Below are 19008 nucleotides of genomic sequence, written 5' to 3'. Positions count from 1 at the left end.
CGGAAGTGGAATTTTTGGACGATCCTATTGCACATTTTGACAATCACCAATGCAGGTTAGGGTGGTCTTTATTTATAAAATATATTTTTTTAATGCATTTGTTGTTACTAGCGGAATTTGTGTGTATTCTCAAAAAAATAATCCAAAATGGCAGCTAATTTTAAAATAAAAAATGAAATTTTCCCCACAGCCTTCAAAGTAAATTAGGGAAAGAAATTGCTTTGCTACAGAAATGACTTAAAAGTTTTATACATCTAAAATTTAAAAAAAATACAAAATGACGGTCAATTTAAATGTGAAAATAAGTAATTTTTACGAAATTTTATACGAAATTTTAAATTTTTATACATAAACTATAACATAATTTGTTTGGAGTTAGCGGCTACTTTTTCAAAATTTTGGATTTTGAAATCTTCAATCGGCTTGAAAAGAATTTAATAATTTTTTCTACAATTTTTGGTGAACCTTTGTTAATAGCTTTTATAATTATATTTTTTAGATCCATTTTGATGGCCAAAATTTTTTTGATTTTTCAAAATTTTTAGTATTTGTATTTCTTTTTATTTGGGCATACCAATTTATTACATTAAGAAAAGGACTATCTAATTTAGAATCTAATTATTTTCTTTATCTTAAAAACTCAATGGTGAAAAGAACTAGTATATTTTTTATAACGCATATTTATAAGAGGAACTTGATCAATTTGCTTGATCGAAGTTGCAAAGTAATTGGTTTGATATAACAGAGATAGTAAGAGTTTGTAAGATATTTTGTCTCTTTTGCAGACATTATCAACGCAAAGCAAAAGTCTTCCAGGATTTATCACATTGGGCGTTTCCATGTTTCTCAGGAGTTTGGATTTGAAACCTTTCGTACCTGTTACAGCTCAGGAATTAGTTTTTGGATACGACGATCCTTTAATTAGTCTGGCTCATCGATTTTTTCCGAATTCGCGAAGACCGATGAGTCAGATGGGTCTTTTACTTGGGGTGAGTTTCATTTTAAAAATTAAAATTAAATATTAAACAAATGGCTAAGGTTTATAAAAAAGTGATAAATATCAATACATAATTTTTAAAATTTTCAGAGAAATGGAACTTTGGATGAAGTGCATACAATATTTACAGGACATACAGATATGAGGGAATTTGGACTTTTAAACAGATTGAATGGGTTGGATCGGTTGCCCTATTGGGATGAACCACCTTGCAATTCGATTCGAGCTTCAGAAGGTGAGATAAAGTTTAAAAAAGTGTAAAAATAAGAATTTGAATAATTCCAAGGTTTTCGCAGAACTGAATAGAAACTTTCATTCTTTTAGCCACATATTAGGAGAAAAAAGTTTTTCTGGAAAAGTTAGTCTATAGCTTATAATTTTTATTCGATTTGAGCATTATTTATTTTTGAATCAAATTTAATTAAATCCCAAAAATATTTTCGGAAGGAAATCTCAAATTGTTTTTTCTATTAATTTTTTATTTAACAACAAATTTGAAATCTGAAGAAATATGTTTCTTTTACACGATCTCCTCTTTTCGCAAATGCTTACTTTTATGCAAACCATCATGATAAAAGTAAAGATATTGCTTAAGAATAAGATATAGTCTGTTACAAAGATGCAAATTTTATTTTTATTCTTATATTAAGAAATTAATGAGTGAAAGTGCTACGTCAAGATTGAAAATACTTAAAGACTTTATTCTGCAGTTTTCTGTTCAGGATATTTGCTAAATTTAATAAATTAATTGTATGGAAAAATATGTAGTATAATTAATATTTTAATATATAATCAATATAATTTGTTTAAACAATAAACAAATAATATCAAATAATATCAATAATACAACATTTCTTTCTTATCAAAAATGTCCACACTGTACATTTGTACAAGTTTTTTTTCTAAAAAATGATAAAAAATATGAAATGCTAAATATTCATTGCTTAACATAACTGGTAGCGTAACTTGATGAGAATAAAGAGATAAAACGATTTTTTAATACAATTAACAAATAATATATGATGACAAAGTCATTAAATTGTTTGTAGTATCAAGTAATTTTTATGCAAATACATACTTTCTAAGTAAACATTCCCCGATTTTGTGTTTAACAAAAAAAATAATTTGTTTATGGCAACTAAATACACAAAGTTTTTTTTTCTTTTGCACGCCCACGTGTGCACGGAAAAAATGTATCCGTAAAAAAGTCAGGAACTTGTAGCTAGGTCGCGTTAACGAGATAAAAATATCAATCATTAAAGCCTTATTTCTATGAAAAATGTATGGATAAATTTGGAGCGTTTGTACGAACAGTTCCTGAAAATTTTACACTTAAATGTAAAAAGGGAAACATTTTATTTGTGCGGTTTCATTTATATTTATTTATATATTCGCACAACTGACTATTCGTCCGAGAGCTAGCTACTAGGTCTCGACTTTTTTACATATACATTATTTCCATGGAATTTTTCGAAAAATCGTTTTGTTCTTGTTTTATAGCAATTAATTGAGAATTTGATGCATTTTGTGCGCCTGGGAAGTAGCAAGCTGCCGCCATGAGTGTACCCATGGTGAATGAAATTCTGGGCGCTCGTTTCCGAATTAAACTTGAGTGTTATTTTTTCAATGATACTTAAAACATGCCTGTCATGCCTCACACAACCTTCCTATTGTTAGAGATAAGAGCCGATTGAGAGAAATTCAGAATGATTAAAATATTAAAAACTTATCCTCTCTTCTCAGATTCTGCGACAAAAAATATGGAAGAAAGATGCTGCGTATTCTTGAATCGGAAAAGTGTGGAATTGCAAGTTATTTCATGTTCAAGTTTACACTTGAAGGGATGCAATTCGCAGCCTTTGTTCAGCAATTTCTTCTTGATAATTTTCAACCGAAAACTCGAAATTCATCCTTTTTTTCTCTTTTTTTTTAAATCTTTGTTTCAAATACAGATGCTTGCTTCATAATGAATGTAATGTTGCTCAGGACTGATGCACTATTTTGTGTCAAACAAGATAGTTAGGTTTTTTTTAAACCAAAGAGATTAATTAATATTAACTGAAGAGATGAAGCGCAAAACATGAATTTTCAACAAAACAGTCCTTAAATTAACCAAATAATTGAATATTAAACGAAATAAGATGCTATGTTAACCAAAACGGTTTGTTTATTATAAAACAGACAAATTTTCAAAAAAAAGTCTAAGTTTCTATACTAAAAAAAAAGAATAAGTTTTGAATCGAAATTGGAATAGTGAAATTTGTTGTAAAGAAGATTAATTTTCATTTAAAAAGAATATGAAGTTGCACCAAAATATGTACTTTTTCAACAAAATTGTGAAAACTATGAAGAAAAAAGGCGAATTATCTTTAAAAGTGTTGAATTTTCAACCATAAAATTATATCATTTTAAGAAAAAAATTAATTTTCTACGAAGTAATAAAATTTTGCAATGAATAGTTTTATTTTTAACTAAATGGTTGAATTTACTACCAAAATAGATCAATTCTTAACCAAACGTTTGAATTTTCAACAATAAAGTTTACTTACAACCAAACATTTTTATTTTCTACCAATTAGTAATAATTCCTTTTTCAAGGATTATAATTGAGACTGTTTTTTTTTTCATTTTGACTGCGGAGAATGAAGGTGTCATTCGCATTTTTTTGTAATGAAAATTAATCATCTTAACAAAAAATTTTACTATTCCATTTTAGGTTGAAAATTTATTATTTCTTTTTTTAGTATAGAAATTTGCACTAATTGTTTGAAAATTTGTCTGTTTTGTAATAAACAAACCGTCTTGGATAATATAGTATTTGTTTGGTTGAATATGTAATTATTTGGTTGAATGTGGGACTGTTTTGTTGAAAATTAATGTTTTGAGCTTCATCTCTTCAGTTGATATTAATTAATCTCTTTGGTTAAAAATTTTACTAGCTTGTTTGACGCAAAATATTGCATCAATCCTAAGCAAAATCACATTCATGGTGAAGAAAGCAGCTGTATTTGAAACAAAGATTCAAGAACAAAGGAGAGAAAAATGATGAATTTCTAGTTTTCGGTTAAAAACTAGGGAAAAGGAATTGCTGAAGAAAAGGCTGCGAATTACATATCCTTCAGTGTAATCTTGAAAATGAAATAACTTGCAATTCCACATTTTTCCGATTCAAGAATACGCAGCATCTTTCTTCCATATTTTTTGTTGTAGAATTTGAGAAGAGGGGGCAAGTTACGAAAACTCTCAACAGAAATTGAATGGATTAACTGATTTTCTTTTTTTAATCGTCTCGTCGTTATCTGCAACTAATGCAGAATATTTAACTTAAATTTCTTCATATTTTAATAATTCTTAATTTCTCTCAACCGGCTTTTATCTTTAACGATAGGAAGGTTGAATGAGGCATGACACGCACTCAATCAAATCCTGAGCTCGATCCTGGATTTTTAAGATGTTCTAAGCATCGTCGAAAAAACAACACTCTAGTTTCATTCGGAAACGAGCGTCCAGCATTTCTTTCACCATGGGTACACTCATGGTGGCCGTTTGCTACTTCTCAGGAGTAAAAAATGCATCAAATTTTCAATTAGTTGCAATAAAACAAGAACCAGACCATTTTTCGAAATATCCCTTTTTGAGGGATTGTATATACCCACTAAGATTATGTGGTTAAAATATGAGAACAAAAAAATTCATAATTGTGGAAAAAATCCTTTCATTTGTAAATGTATGGGCTAATTTTCAAGCCTGACATAAAAGTGTTTTTTTAAGAAAATTAAAACAGAGAAATTCAAAAATCGACATTTATTTCCCTACTTGCATAAACATAAAATCTTAAATAAACAAAATATAAAAATTTTCTCGCACATATCTCTTTAAATTTGATAATAAATTCATTAAAAAATGAAAATACCAAACCAGTCTGAAATATGTGTCGTAAAATTATTTTGAACATCGTTAGGAGGCTCAATATTTGAGATTTATATTTGAGATTTTCGAATTCGTTTATCACAGTTTTTATAATAAATTTATCATACTCAGAAAAATGTTTGTTCAATTAAAAAAAAACATTTGTTTGTTCCTATGTCAAAGATAGAATTTGTTTGATTCAAATACATTTTGTTTAATCTTTAAATCTTTGAATCTTTCAAATAAATATGTTTTAACTTTAGATATTTTAGAAATTACATTTAAATAGCTTACAACACCATTTATTGTAGCCGTATGCCGCCTACTTTGACTATTTCGTTAGTTTTACTATCTGAGAACAAAATTGTTTTCTTGTTATACAGGATCCTTTTTTCCTCCAAGAGATATAACAGGAGAAGATATTGTTCACATTTGGGATAAAGATCTGTGTCGAGTAGTGCCAATGCAATATCGTGGACCAGCTGATAAGGATGGAATTAGAGCAGATTTGTATACACCAACGGATACCGTATTTGACCCACCTACTAATAAGACACCTGATAATGAATGCTTCTGTCCAGATGATCCATCAATCTGTCCACCAAAGGGTCTCCAAAACATAAGTCCTTGTCAATACAGTAAGTTTTTATTGCTTAAATTATTTTTTTATTATTTCCATTTCAGTTTTTTTATTCAATTTGTGAACTTCTCTCGAGAACTATCCAGGAGGGAATACTCTACAGTAGATAATGAACTAACAGTTAAATAAAACGTATTGTGTCTTAAATATTATTTAAATCGAATATATTTAAAAAATCATACAAATTAAATTGACTTTTTTACATTCATTAATATTTTTAATTAATGATCACCTAATGTCGGTTCATTATCTATTGCAGGATGGTATCCCCTACCTGACTCGCACGAAAGATGCTAACAACAATTTTCACTTTGACGCTCGATAACTTGGTTGAAATTAAAGCTAGTCACTTTCAAAAAAAATATTTGAAGGCCTTTTAATTTCACGTCGAAAGATCCATAGAAGAAATATTTCTGATATTTTGAAGACAATATATCTCGTGAGAAGTTTTTAAACAAAATCGAAGTGTTTCTCGAATTTTGTGCCTTAACTTTAACTTATGTCATGACCTAGGAAAGTTGCATAAAAAATCTGAAATTAATATTAGGCAATTTTTAAAATGCTATGTTTAATTTAAGCGGATAAAATTTAAACAATCTTCACGTGCTTTTGAGTTTTTATTAAAAGTGATCAATAGGGTGGTCCGAAACCGTACCTGTTGACACTCTTTTTTACGAATGGAGGGTATGCCACCCTTAATATTGTGAGTTTGCCAGAAAAAATTTTGTTCAACTTTGAGCCCGGAAAATTCCACAGGATTAACATGGGTAAATTGATGTTTTCAAGACAATGAGATTTACGTTTCCCTAAAAAAACTTAAATTAACAATATTGCGCTAAATTCATTGGTAGAGAGATTAATCATTACTTACTTCTAACTTTATCTTAAAAAGAAGTAAAAAACTAATTTTTCTTTTAATTTGGTTAACTTTGTCACTTATTATTAAATATCTACATAATTCAGATATAAGAGTTTTAATGAAAAATTTTCATTCAAATAATTTCTTCTGTTTAAACAACTTTTTTCTGAAATACATGTTTGGTATTTATCTTTTTCTCTGATTACTGCCACAATTTTTCATGATTAACGAAAAAATTGTATGTTAGAACAATTATTAAATTGTTCAAACAATTCATTTAGGGTTGATTTTAAAATTCAATAAAAATGCGATTTAAAAAGAAAGTGAATTTTACTAATTAAAGAAGACGTTTTTTTGACAGTTTTCTGACGTTTATGAGTATTCAATTTTTTAAAGCAGTGGAGGTAGGTCATAAACAATTTGTTGAGATTTTTTTTAAAGAATATTGCATTATCTAAACCACTATCAATATTTAGTCTTTTCTTCGATCACTTTTGAACTTCGTCGCAAAAAATAGCTAAGCAGCAGCGGTATTTCTAAAAATATTTTTATTTAGTTTTTTGGAAAAAAACATCGTTTATTTTTTTAATTTTTGGATCTTGATACCAATGTGTTGCATATATCCGATAAAAGATTCAATGTGGGGCTTAGCATTGTTTAAGACAAGGGTCTTAGCACTATAAATTTGCCGTTTTTTAGTAAATCTAGTTTTCAGGTTATAGCATTGAATTAATAGAGTTCTTATTTAAAGCGTGGTTATTAAAATAATACATATTATATATGAAATAGTATATTTCGATACGTGTGTAAGAGGTGATTATTTAGTGAATGAGACGTTTTTCGCACGATCGAAGCGAGTGAGAAAAGTCTCATTCACTAAAAATCACCTCGCACACAAATATCGAACAGTATTTTATACCGCAAAAGGCGAAAAAATCATGTCAAAAGTGAGATTTTCAGGTTAGAGTCGTATAAATTTATTTGATGAAAATGAGTGAATTTTGATTATTATTATTTTTAAAATTAAAATATTATTTTATTTAAATTTTTTGTTTAGCTATTCATCTATATTGTTTATGAAAAATATAATACAAAATTAACTAGTATAATGTATCTCGTAACAATATATTTTTTAAACTGTTGTTTTCAACAAATTGTATAAGTATTTTTTATAAAGTTTGAAAATTTCGATGCACCCCCTTCATTCAATTTAATTCTATAACCTGAAAAGCGGGTTTTATACACAAGATAATCTCTTATGGGATATATGCACCATATTAATAACAACTCGTAAACAAATTTAAAAAAAACTAAAGGATGGCCTTTTTGAGGAAATTGAGTTTAAAGATTTTCAGAAAATCCGTGCCCACTTTGTTAATTTTAAATTATTTTGAAATTTTTTGAACGATTACAAACCCAAACAAAAAGATATATCAGATTCAAGAAGAAAAATTTAAATATCTATATTCTTTAAGATACTACAGTCCTTTAAACAAATTTCAAACCATTTCTTATAAACTGCCTCACCAACTTAAAGATTATTATTCCTTGTCAATACAGTCAGTTTTTATTACTTACATTATTTTTGTATTATTCTCTTTTAAGCCTTTTTTATAATTTCTCTAGAAGAATTAGCTTATTAAATATATTAAAATTAAATTGTTTTTGTATTTTTCAGGTGCACCAGTTTATCTTTCGTTTCCACATTTTTATAATGCGGATCCAAAACTTCAGGATGCTGTAGTGGGATTAAATCCAAAACAAGAGTTACATGGAACTTACTTCAAAATCCAACCAGTAAGTTTTTTTATTATATGTCAAGCATAGAGATTTAAGATTCAAACTCAATTTTCATAACATGGTTTGAAAGTCCTAATTTGATTACTTATATGTGAGAAAGATTGATTTTTTGAAATTCGTTCATATTTTTTTGTCAGAGATTTTTTTATATTTATTCGCTATTTAAAGTACACAGAAGTAAAGTTTTTTTTACATGATACGTCAGAAATGGAAATCACGATCCAAAATTAGAATTGAAGATTTAAAAAAATTTGCTTGCACATATCTCTTTATATTTGATACTAAATTTATTTAAAAATGAAAATCCCAAACCAGTCTGAAATATGTGTCGTAAAATTATTTTGAACATTGTTTTTTGATTTCGTCACACATTTTGAAAAGATATTGCATAAATATAGTATAACATACTATAATATACTATACTCTAAAATAATATAATATAATGTAATACAATGTAATTTTAAAATTAGTTGTAAAAAGTCCGAAAATGAAAAAAGAGTGATTGTTTCAAATTATAAGATGGATACTTGAATTAAAAATTAGAAAAAATACTTTAAACAATCTTAATTAATTCTAAAATTATCTCAATTTTTCGAAAACATCGAAATTTGACGGTTTCTGCAATTTTTAGCTAGGAAATTTATATTTTGTTTTCAAATTAGGCTTATTCGGCGCATAATTTTATTACCTCTTATGTAATGTTTTGAAGAAAATTATTTGGAATTTTAACAAAATGCAGGTTCTTTAGAAACAGATAAAAAATAAGTGTGTCAATAATTTTCGCCGGTAGTGTAATTTTGCAATTTTGTCCCAATTATGAAGTATAATTTTGAATCGCAATTTCCATTTCTGAAATATTATAAGAAAAGATTGAACCTTGCTCTAGATCGTATTTTTGGAACGTGATTTTTATTTCTGACGTACTGTAAGACAAAAGTATACTTGATCTAGACCATATTTATAGGTTTTATGAAGCAAATTTCATATTTAATTTATGACCCATAATTTGAATGAATGCGATATTAATAATTGACATGCTCGATAAGGAAAAATAAAAATATAAATGACAGATGCATGCGGGAAAGATGTTTATTGATTTTTTACAATTTCATCCTAACTGAGGTAGCAGTAATTTTTTAATTCTTGTTTTCTGTTTTCGGATTGGAAAATATAAATAAAGTGTTAATTGAAATGTGGCATGATTATAATCTTATTCTACTTAAATTATTGGTGCAGAAGCTTCTAATTTTTTAATCTTCATACAAATATGTATCGAAACATAAAAAACTAAATCCATAAACTAAATCCCAGAACTTTATAGGTCTATTAACATTTTTTAGGAGTCTTTAAAAATACCCTGAAATATTTCAAATCCTTTAAAACCTTTTGAAATTTTGCAAAGCAAAATTTCGCAATTTTATTGCGAAATTCGACAAAATGCTTGAATACCGCATCAAATTTGTAAAAAGATTTCCAAATGTTGAGAAATTTTTTATATATATTGAAATCGCATAAAAATTCTTTAATTTTTGTTCAATTCCCTTGGAATCATTACGAAAGTCCTGAAATAGTTTAAATCCTAGGAAATCCTTATAATGTTTGAAAAATTCTTTGCAATAATTTCTTTTTTCATTTCTTCAAATCGCTTCAACTTTTTTAAATAGTAAATTTTGAGCAAATCTAGTTATTATTTTTTTCGGAAATATTATAAACGAATCACATTAAATGATTGTTATTAAATTTACCATAAAATATCATAGTTATGAAATAAATGTGCACTTTTTAATCTCATGAATCATTATTTATAGACTTTTTTAATTAACCCATTTAGTGTCGATTTTTACCTGTTTTCAGTGTTATAAATTTTTTTAATAAACATGTTATTTTTATCAAAATTAATTTAGTGTTGTTGTAGATAATTTTTCACAGAACAAAAGGAGCCATTGTCTATTAAGATTAAATGAATCATATTATCTGCTCTAGAGATTGGTGGAAAAGAAATATAATTTAAATACCTTACTTGCAATCACCCGGAAGGACGTGTTAGTCTTATTTTTCGTGAAAATCGCAATATTTTTAGACATTTTTGTTGTTGGAAAACAAGTGACAGAAAGCAGGGGGGGGGGGGCCTTTTTGTTTTACTGACGACCGCTAGTGCCATTCTTCGACCCCTGGTTCTGAATGCTTAGATGGCCACGGGTCAAAGAAAGGGACCAGTGGTCGGCAGTAAAACAAAAAAAGACCCCCCCCCCTGCTATCTGTCACTTGTTTTCCAACACAAAAATGTCTAAAAATGTCGCGATTTTCACCAAAAATAAGAATAACACATCCTTCCGGGTGATTGAAAATAAATACAGAGCCTATCCATTACAATTTGCAGTTTGAATCGCCTTAATATCTGTTTTATAACTGAAAATAATATAGTTGCGCATTTTTGTAATTTTAAGCAACGATTTTTGTTATTTTTTAAATTTCTCAACTGCAATTGATTCAGAACAGTTTTCCTTATACTCATGAATTTTTTCCATTTTTTCCCATCGCCCCTTGTATAAGAAATAATGCTCTAAACTTGATTGTTTTTAAATGTACCCGAAAATCCTTACTTTTTTCACATTTGTCAGTCTGCTAAACACAAAAATTTTTTTGCATAAACGTCTTTAAGCTTATTAACATAGAACACTTTCAGCTATTAAATGACTGTTTTTTTGTTGCGCTAGGATTTTTTTGACTGAGTTGTTAAGTTTCAAAGGCAGATACCTATAGTTTTCTTGCCGATAGTAAGTAAGAGGAAGGGGGTTTTGAAAAATGCAGTTGTTTCAGGTAGGAAGTATGAATAAGCGAAGATCTAGTAAGGATCGGTTGAGGGCTATAAAATATTCAAGTGGCAATGAAGGCTAGGTTGAACAAACATCTGAGGAAATGGGGGTTAGAGGTCTCGAATTTAAGATTGTCTCTATCTCAGTGGTCAGAGTGAGTAAATCTTTATAGGTTAATAGAGTGTTGCCCATGACTCTCAGAAGATTGTGTTTAAATGATTTCAGCGTGGCCTCCCAAAGACCGCCAAAATGTGGAGACCGAGGTGGGATCACGTGCCACTCAATATTGTCGTTTGCTAGTGTTCTCTATACCGATTTGTTGTGCTCATGAGAAGATAAGAGACTTTGGATGTCCACAATCTTATTTTTGGCATCAACGAAATTTGAGGCATGAAAGACTTCGGTACTGAGATCACTAACGAGCTTCATATGAACGGCCTTAGTAGCGAAGCAAACGAAAATAGCTGTGAAGGTCTTAATTTTGTTCCGATTTCTGTTTCGCTTTTCTTTGATATAAAACGGACCGCAATAATCTATACCACAAACTAGAAGCGGACGATCGAGAGAGACAGCTTTTTGGAAGATCTCCCGTGACATATTGGGTAATAGATGGGTTAATCCGAGCGCAGGTAACGCATTTATGTATTACTCGTTTGACTGTATTTCGTCCGTTCGTATCCCAAAAGTTTTGATGCAGGATATTAAGAGTAGTTGTATCCCACCGTGCATAGATTTTATGAGTTCTTCTCGAATTAAAACTTCGGTAAAATAATGGTGTGGTAATAGCGCTGGATGCTTTTGTGAGAAAGAGAGATTGGCTTTATCGATTCTACCTCCTACTCGCATAATTCCGTCAGAATCAATAAAAGGAGCTAGATTGTTGAGATTTCCATTCAAATTACCCTTAAATTTCAAAGATTTTAGTTCGTTGGGCTACCCTTCTTCTTGGATCAATCTAATCATGGTAATAGTAGCGCTTTTTAATTCTTCAATCGTTAACTCTCCTGTTAATTTAATTTCACTTTTCGCGTCGTAGGTGACTCGTTTACAGCACGCAATAAATCGTTTTAACTCGATAGAAGAAGAAAAGTGCTGTAAGATTTTTACAATGAGCCTTTCCTTGCTTGGTTCAGAACTTGATTCTAAAATTTTAATTTTATTAACTAAGAGGGACGCGACAGGCTTCGTTGACTTCGAATTTTCGGAGAATTTTGGGACTGATTGTGGCCAAAGGTCTTCTTTTTTGTTCATCCATTTTGCTCCATTCAGCCACAATTGAGAATCAATTAATTCTCGTGGCATGAGATATCTATAGAACTAGTTATTGATGTGATGTTAGAAACGCCGTTTCTTTCAAAATTAAGCGAAGTGTTGATCCAGTGTAGCATTATTGTGGAGTCGGACCAAAAAATAACCCTTTTAAAAGTTCAATGTCACAAGGCTCGATTTCGAACAAATTAAATGCGTCTCGTGTCTTCTCTGATTGGAAGTTGATCTAACGTAGATAGCAGCCCCGTACGCCTTTTTGCTGAAGTCGCTAAACCCGTGCGATTGAAGAGTGGAATAATCTTCCGCGAGTAATTTCCGTTTGAATTGTAAATTTGATTGGAGTGGTAGCTGCTCATAATATTTTTGCTACGCATTTAGAATTTCGCTTGAAACCGGTGCTTCCCATCCTAAACTAATAAGCTACATTTTTTGCATCAAGCTTTTCACGTATACTATAACGGGACCTAGAAGGCCAAGAAGATCAAATAATTACGAAATTTGAAAGAGAATTTCTCGTTTCGTTAATGACCCTTTTTCTTCATTATATTATTTCTTCGTTATTTACGGTGAAAATTATTGAATCTCGTTTTGCATTCGAATGAATGCCCAGAGTTTTGGCAGTGATGTCTAAATTCAGTTGAAAAAACGATTCATCTGAACAATTTAATAGTGGCTTAATTAAACTTAAATCATTTGAGGCCCGTTTTCTTAAGTTTAGGCCACCTTTACGCGTGATTTCGATTAACTCGTTGCACAACTGTTCTGCCTCTTTGATAGTTGACGCTCCGGTAAGCATATTGTCGATGTAAAAGTCATTTTTTAAAATCTTAGCAGCTTTAGGAAAAGTGATATCTTTGTCGTTCGCAAGCTGATGCAATGATCGAATCGCTAAAAAGGAAGGGGTCGAAGTGCCAAACGTCGCAGTGTTTAACTTGTAAGTCTTTATTTGATCGGACGGATCTTTTCGCCATAGAATCCTTTGATACTTATGGTCGTCGGAATGGACTGCTGTTTGCAAGTACATTTTTTCTATATCAGCTGTAAGGACAAACGGGGTGTGATCGGAAACGCACCAATCGAGTGGAAAGATTGTCTTGAATAGTAGGACCTACCATCAGCACGTCATTCAATGACAGGCCTGTAGGTGTTTTTGCTGAGCTATCGATCGTGGGGTAAATAATATCCTTCCTTTTTTTAATCTGCCCTTACTTCGGACATGCAACCATTCGTGTGGTAGATTCTAAGATTTTCAATGTAAAGATTTTTATTTTCTGGTTTTTTGATAAAGGTTCATTCCCTTAAGATCTTCGAAATTCTCGATTAGTTCGCCCATAATTTTCTCTGTAAGAGGTGGATTCAAATAATTTTTTAATCCTGTTATTTTGCTTTCTAACAAGGCACGTGATCGGACGAGCTTTTTGAGTAGGGGCTCGTCTTGTTTATCTATTTTATGAGATTAGAATTATATTCAGCAACTGAGATAAAAGAATTCAAATTAATCTATTTCGGTTCATAAATTCTCACAAAGATCTGAAAACGATTCAGTGATTTCGGCTTCAACACAGTTTCTTAAAATACTGATTTCGAATCATGTATCGTACATCACTCGGATGGCCAGACTGGTCCTTACTTGGATCTTAATTGATAACGTCGTAGAAACATACATAACAGTCCTTATCATGTAATATACTATTATTTATAATATAATTTAAAAAATTATAATAAAATATTTAGTAAGTTTTCAAAAACAATTTTCTTATATGAAAATTATTTTCGTCGGTTTTTACTTTTTATAAATTTTTTATCCTAAAATATTGTATGCTTATCTCTTGATAATTTAACGCTGTTCAATAATTAGCCCTCAAGTGCTAGAACTTCGAAATGTCCCGTTCCACTTGGAATGTGTCCAGCTGACGCAAGCATTTTTCCAACTGAAATATTTCGAAAAAATAAATATTGTAAAAATAGACATAAAAATTAATGGCGTATAATAAATATTTTGCAAAAAATAAGAAATTTGTTTGGAAAAAACACTAAGCTGAAAAAAACGACCGGGTCACTGGGACCCGTTCTAGCACTCGGTGGTTAGTTTTCAATAAACCTTAGTAGATAAATTTAATTATGTTCAGTTAGTTAACTAACTTTTGAAAACCGAGCTTTGATTTACATGTGTAAATAAAGGCTGCGTCTATTCATCCCGAAAATGCGGGACATCTAGCCAAGCTTATGAAAAATATTTGACAACTCATCCTGAATTTCAGTACGAGATACTTTGTCAAATAAAACTCTAGTCGATCTAAACTGGATCACAGCTGAGTCGAATTGGATTAAGGACGGTTCAATTAGACCCAACCACATCACTAATTTCCACCCTTAAATGCAATTAACCAATGAACCTAATTTTTCAGAAATTGGGAGTACCATTAGAAGGAAAGGTTCGGGTGCAGCTGAACCTAAAGGTCGAAAATCAACCAAACATAGGAGCAGTGTCAAAATTTCCGGACATAGTGTTTCCAATTATGTGGTTGGAGGAAGGAATTGACGAGTTAACGCCAGCGATTAGGCGGTGGATTTACCTATCGACGACATTCGTCGATGTGGCGATTCCGCTTATCACCTATGGTGCAATTCTAGTCGGATTAGGAACTTTGATAACAGTCTTCATCAAGGCATATAACAACGTTGTATTAACACATGAAGCCATCGAGCTGGGCAAAAGAACCATAAGAAGAGGCTCGTCCTTCTTGGTAAATGGACAACATCGACTTCTCATGGTCAAACAAGAATCCTACGTCCTTCTAACTGATGATGTGGACGATAGCAGAGTCATGGAGGAGCTGTGATGATTAGGCAGTGAATTCTCTATGAAATTCAAAGTGCTTAAAGTATTGTACATACCGAAACTGTACTAATCGCGAAACGTTTTTGCATTGTTGATGAACGCACGAGTGCTAGAATTCTTAGAAAAAATCTACGCGGGATGTCAATCCAAGAAACACCTAGGCAAGGTTTTTTCCATCATCTGAATGCATTTAGCAGTTTATAATTTTATAAATCTTAAACGTCGTTTCGACTGAATTTAGTGATTAGCGAGTAGAAAAAAGGGACACTGGGCCACGGGAAACAAACTTAAAATACTGACAAAGGCCACGTGATTTGATGATAATTTTTTGGAGTTATATAAATAGCGATAGTCACTATGGCTTTTGTCGTCCGATTTTTTGTTTTTGGCTTCACAAATCATCGTAGATGTGCGGATATGAAATCTGCGGAAATTCGCCTGTTCAGGAGTTCGTTCAAATATCTATCCGGTAGAGAATCCTCCCAGCAGAAGAGAAACTTCACAAATATTTTTGGAAGGACTCAAAATTGAAAGTAAACATACAAAATTACAGTAAAATTATATTAAAAAGGAAATGTATAAAATCAGTAGTTTTTTCCAAGGAAGTAATTTACCGGATTGCAAATTTTTGAATCTCACATTACAATTTAGGAAATTATGGCTGTGGAAATAAAGCAACGGAAACTTTTCAAAGGAAAGAATGTAGAATTATGTCGTTACCAGGTGTGCCATTCTTTCATAGTGGCATTAGGGAGGGAAATACATCACAAATTTAAAAGATGATAACTTTTATTCTTAGATAGGAAGTGTATAAAAATTTATTTTTTAATCTCTTTACTTCTATACAATTATATTTTCATTTAAAAGATTCAGTACGAATCCAGAATTTCAAGATTTTCCAATTTTACTAATGAGATATAAATATTACATTTGAAAATTAATTTTTGAAGATCTTTAGAGGGATAAGTTTCCCTCCTTAAAGTTTGACTTCATTGCTTTTAGTTCAAATGATTTTTTAATGACTTTCTCATTTTATAAGAGCGCAAATTTCGCAAATCTCTCTAAAACTTTGTCAAAACTCCTGCTCGAAATAACTTTTCCAGTGACTAGAAAAAATGTTCTGGTTTTGTAGGTATGACCATCCACGAAAGAACGTGGATGGCGTGTTATTTTTCACGAGGTATAGTAAGAAGTTCGCGCTTAATTTGAAAGTAAATTAATTAATTAATTAATAAACAGAATATATTATAAAAAGGCTGCCCAAGGGCGGAGTAGGTGTCATACACGTGCTCGACGCTCAGTGTCTGACAGAATTAATGATAATTGTTATGTTGATAAATAACACACACGAACTTTGCTCAATTCTTTATTGACTTTTACGTCGATCCTGTGTAGAAAGTAAATAACTTTTTAATGGGTGATTTTTAAATCTTTCTTGTAAATCTGTTTTTTCCAGTCTGTGTTTCAAATCAGACTGCGCTCAATAGAAAATGAGTATTCTTTTAATTATTGTGTATTAGTGAACACATTCTTTTGTATGTTTTATTTATAAAAAATGTGTAAATTTATTGTATATGAAAGGGTAATTATATTTAGATATATTTAAATGTAGGATTTTATAAATATTGTCGGTTATACTTAACAATTGTCCTCTATCGTGCATATTTATCAAAAATAAAGTAATAATTAAAGAATTAAATTAAGTCGATTTGCGTTATAATTTTCAATCCTGAATTTGTAAAAATGTAATTAAGATGATATTGTCAAAGCATTGCTGTAGAAACTTGTAATATCTCACGCAAACGTATATTTTATATTCTCTATTTTTATATTTTTAACTGATACATCATAGTCGAAAAATATGCTATTGTAAGTTTTATTGTCAAATTCGAAACTGCCAGCATTTTTCTATTGTATGATTTTTATTGTTTTGCGATTCTAAAATATATGTTTGTTACCAAAATAAATGTGACTGGAAATTTTAATATTTTTAAGTCATAATGGATTTATGTGAAAACAATTATATGCAATGGACAATCAAATAAATAATTGGAAATTTTCTCGATGTCTTGTTTCTTATTTGATAAAAAAACAAACCCTCCTAGAAATTCTAAATATGATCGCGAAAAAGACGGAATGTAATTTAAAAATTACTGTATTTATTTAAAGAATTTGTTTGAAAAATATTTATATAAAGAAGTATTGAAAAGCTCATAAATAATTAATTTTAGCATAAAAGAATTTAAAAGATACAAAAACAATCTATTTAAAATTTTTTATCTTCGAATGAACTTTTTTGCGTATTGGTTCATAACAATACTTTGAAAATTAAATGAAATTTTAATTATTATTGATAGGTTATTTATTTTGAGAAAAGATTGCGTATAACTTGGTTTTTGAGAATTAATTAATAATTATCAAATGTAGATTTTTGTTTACATATTGTTCTTAGAAAAAAGATTTTCTAATGATTTCAGACATTGAAAAATGTATCTTTAAAAAAACAGTTATGTAAACGACAAATTTCAAAAATCTTGCTATCATACTCGTAAAAGTGGTTTTATATCTTAAATTTTAAATTAAAAATATACCCTATTACTTTTAATAAGAAAACGCATAAAATGCCTACTAAAAATTAAGAAACATTCATGCTTTTCAATTAAAACTGAAATTAAATTAAAGTTAAATCAAAACTTTAAAATTATCTGATAAATTATTCAAAAAAATATACATTTTTTATATTAGCGTTTGCCCTAAAACCTAGTGCTTCAAAAAATATAATAATACGAAATCATAAAGTTTTGAAGAAGACCGCAGATTCCTACGAGTTTTAGGTTGTATTATTTAGTTTTTGTAATCGAAAATTAGGATTAAAAAAAACATCAGTCTTCCCAATTTTCAGCATAGCATTTTAAATCTGAAATGGGTATCATTTATAAAAAAAATGATTAGATTTCATTCACTCAAGATTTTTCAACAATTTACGTTTTTAGGTTTTGTTAGCATATTTTACCGGAGATTAAAACATTATTTAAAAAAAAAATCATTAGATTTTAAAAGTTGGGAATTTATTTAGAAAACAAAAATAATTTTGAATTATTTTAAAACATGAATCCTGATAGTTCGAAAAAGATTTGCAATTTTTAACAGTTTCAGGACATTAAAGTTTTTCGCAGGCAATCGGTTATTTCAAACGATAGTCATTAAATTAAAAAAAATATGTACAATTCTAAACAAGTGTTTGTTATTATTATGTTAGTATGCTTTGTCGAAAATTATTTACAAAAAAAAAATTACCACCATAAAATAATAAAATTTACGTGTTTAACTCAGCTTTAGACTGTTAGTATTTTTAATTGAAAAATACATTTGTTTTTCAAAAATTATTAGATTTCAAACAAGATTCATATAATTTAGCAATTTGACATTACATCGAAAATTTCTTACAAATAAAGACCATTATAATTTTAATAAAATTTCAAATCTTTCAACAATTTATGATGATTTTAGTGTTTTTTCCGGAAATTTTTGTTCTTTTTGATAAAAAAATAATTTTTTAATTTTCAACTTTTTAAATTTTTTCTAAAAAAGATCTTCTCCTTCGTTCTGCTCGGTATTTACCACACCTCTGATGATAATAGAGATTCCTTGAATAAGAAAAACATTATAAAATTTACAAGTTAAATACAACTTTAGACTATTCGTGTTTTTTATTGGAAATTTAATTTGCTTTTCAAAAATCATTAGATTTCAAAACAGATTCATAATCTTTAACAATTTGAAATTATATAGAAAATTGGTTACAAAAAAATAATTATAATTTGAATGATATTCCGAATCTTTCAACAATTTATGATTGTTTAAGTGTTTTTTGTC

At 29.4% G+C, this 19008-nt stretch overlaps 1 protein-coding gene across 2 annotated transcripts in view; it reads left to right on the top strand.

The window, feature by feature from the left end:
- The window catches only part of LOC117168743 (scavenger receptor class B member 1), a 160619-nt gene extending 143424 nt beyond the window's left edge, over nt 1-17195 (top strand). For both annotated transcript variants that reach the window (XM_033354477.1, XM_033354478.1), the window contains exons 6-10: nt 786-989; nt 1088-1232; nt 5290-5544; nt 8084-8202; nt 14699-17195. In XM_033354477.1, coding sequence (XP_033210368.1) covers nt 786-989; nt 1088-1232; nt 5290-5544; nt 8084-8202; nt 14699-15133 — 1158 coding nt within the window. In that variant the 3' untranslated portion in view covers nt 15134-17195. The remainder of the gene's footprint in view (nt 1-785; nt 990-1087; nt 1233-5289; nt 5545-8083; nt 8203-14698) is intronic.
- The last annotated feature ends 1813 nt before the right edge of the window (nt 17196-19008 follow it).

The sequence above is a fragment of the Belonocnema kinseyi genome, chromosome 3 (assembly GCF_010883055.1).
Source record: "Belonocnema kinseyi isolate 2016_QV_RU_SX_M_011 chromosome 3, B_treatae_v1, whole genome shotgun sequence".
Classification (NCBI taxonomy): domain Eukaryota; kingdom Metazoa; phylum Arthropoda; class Insecta; order Hymenoptera; family Cynipidae; genus Belonocnema; species Belonocnema kinseyi.
Note: the sequence above shows the minus strand (reverse complement) of the source record. Positions and strands in the feature narration are given on the sequence as shown.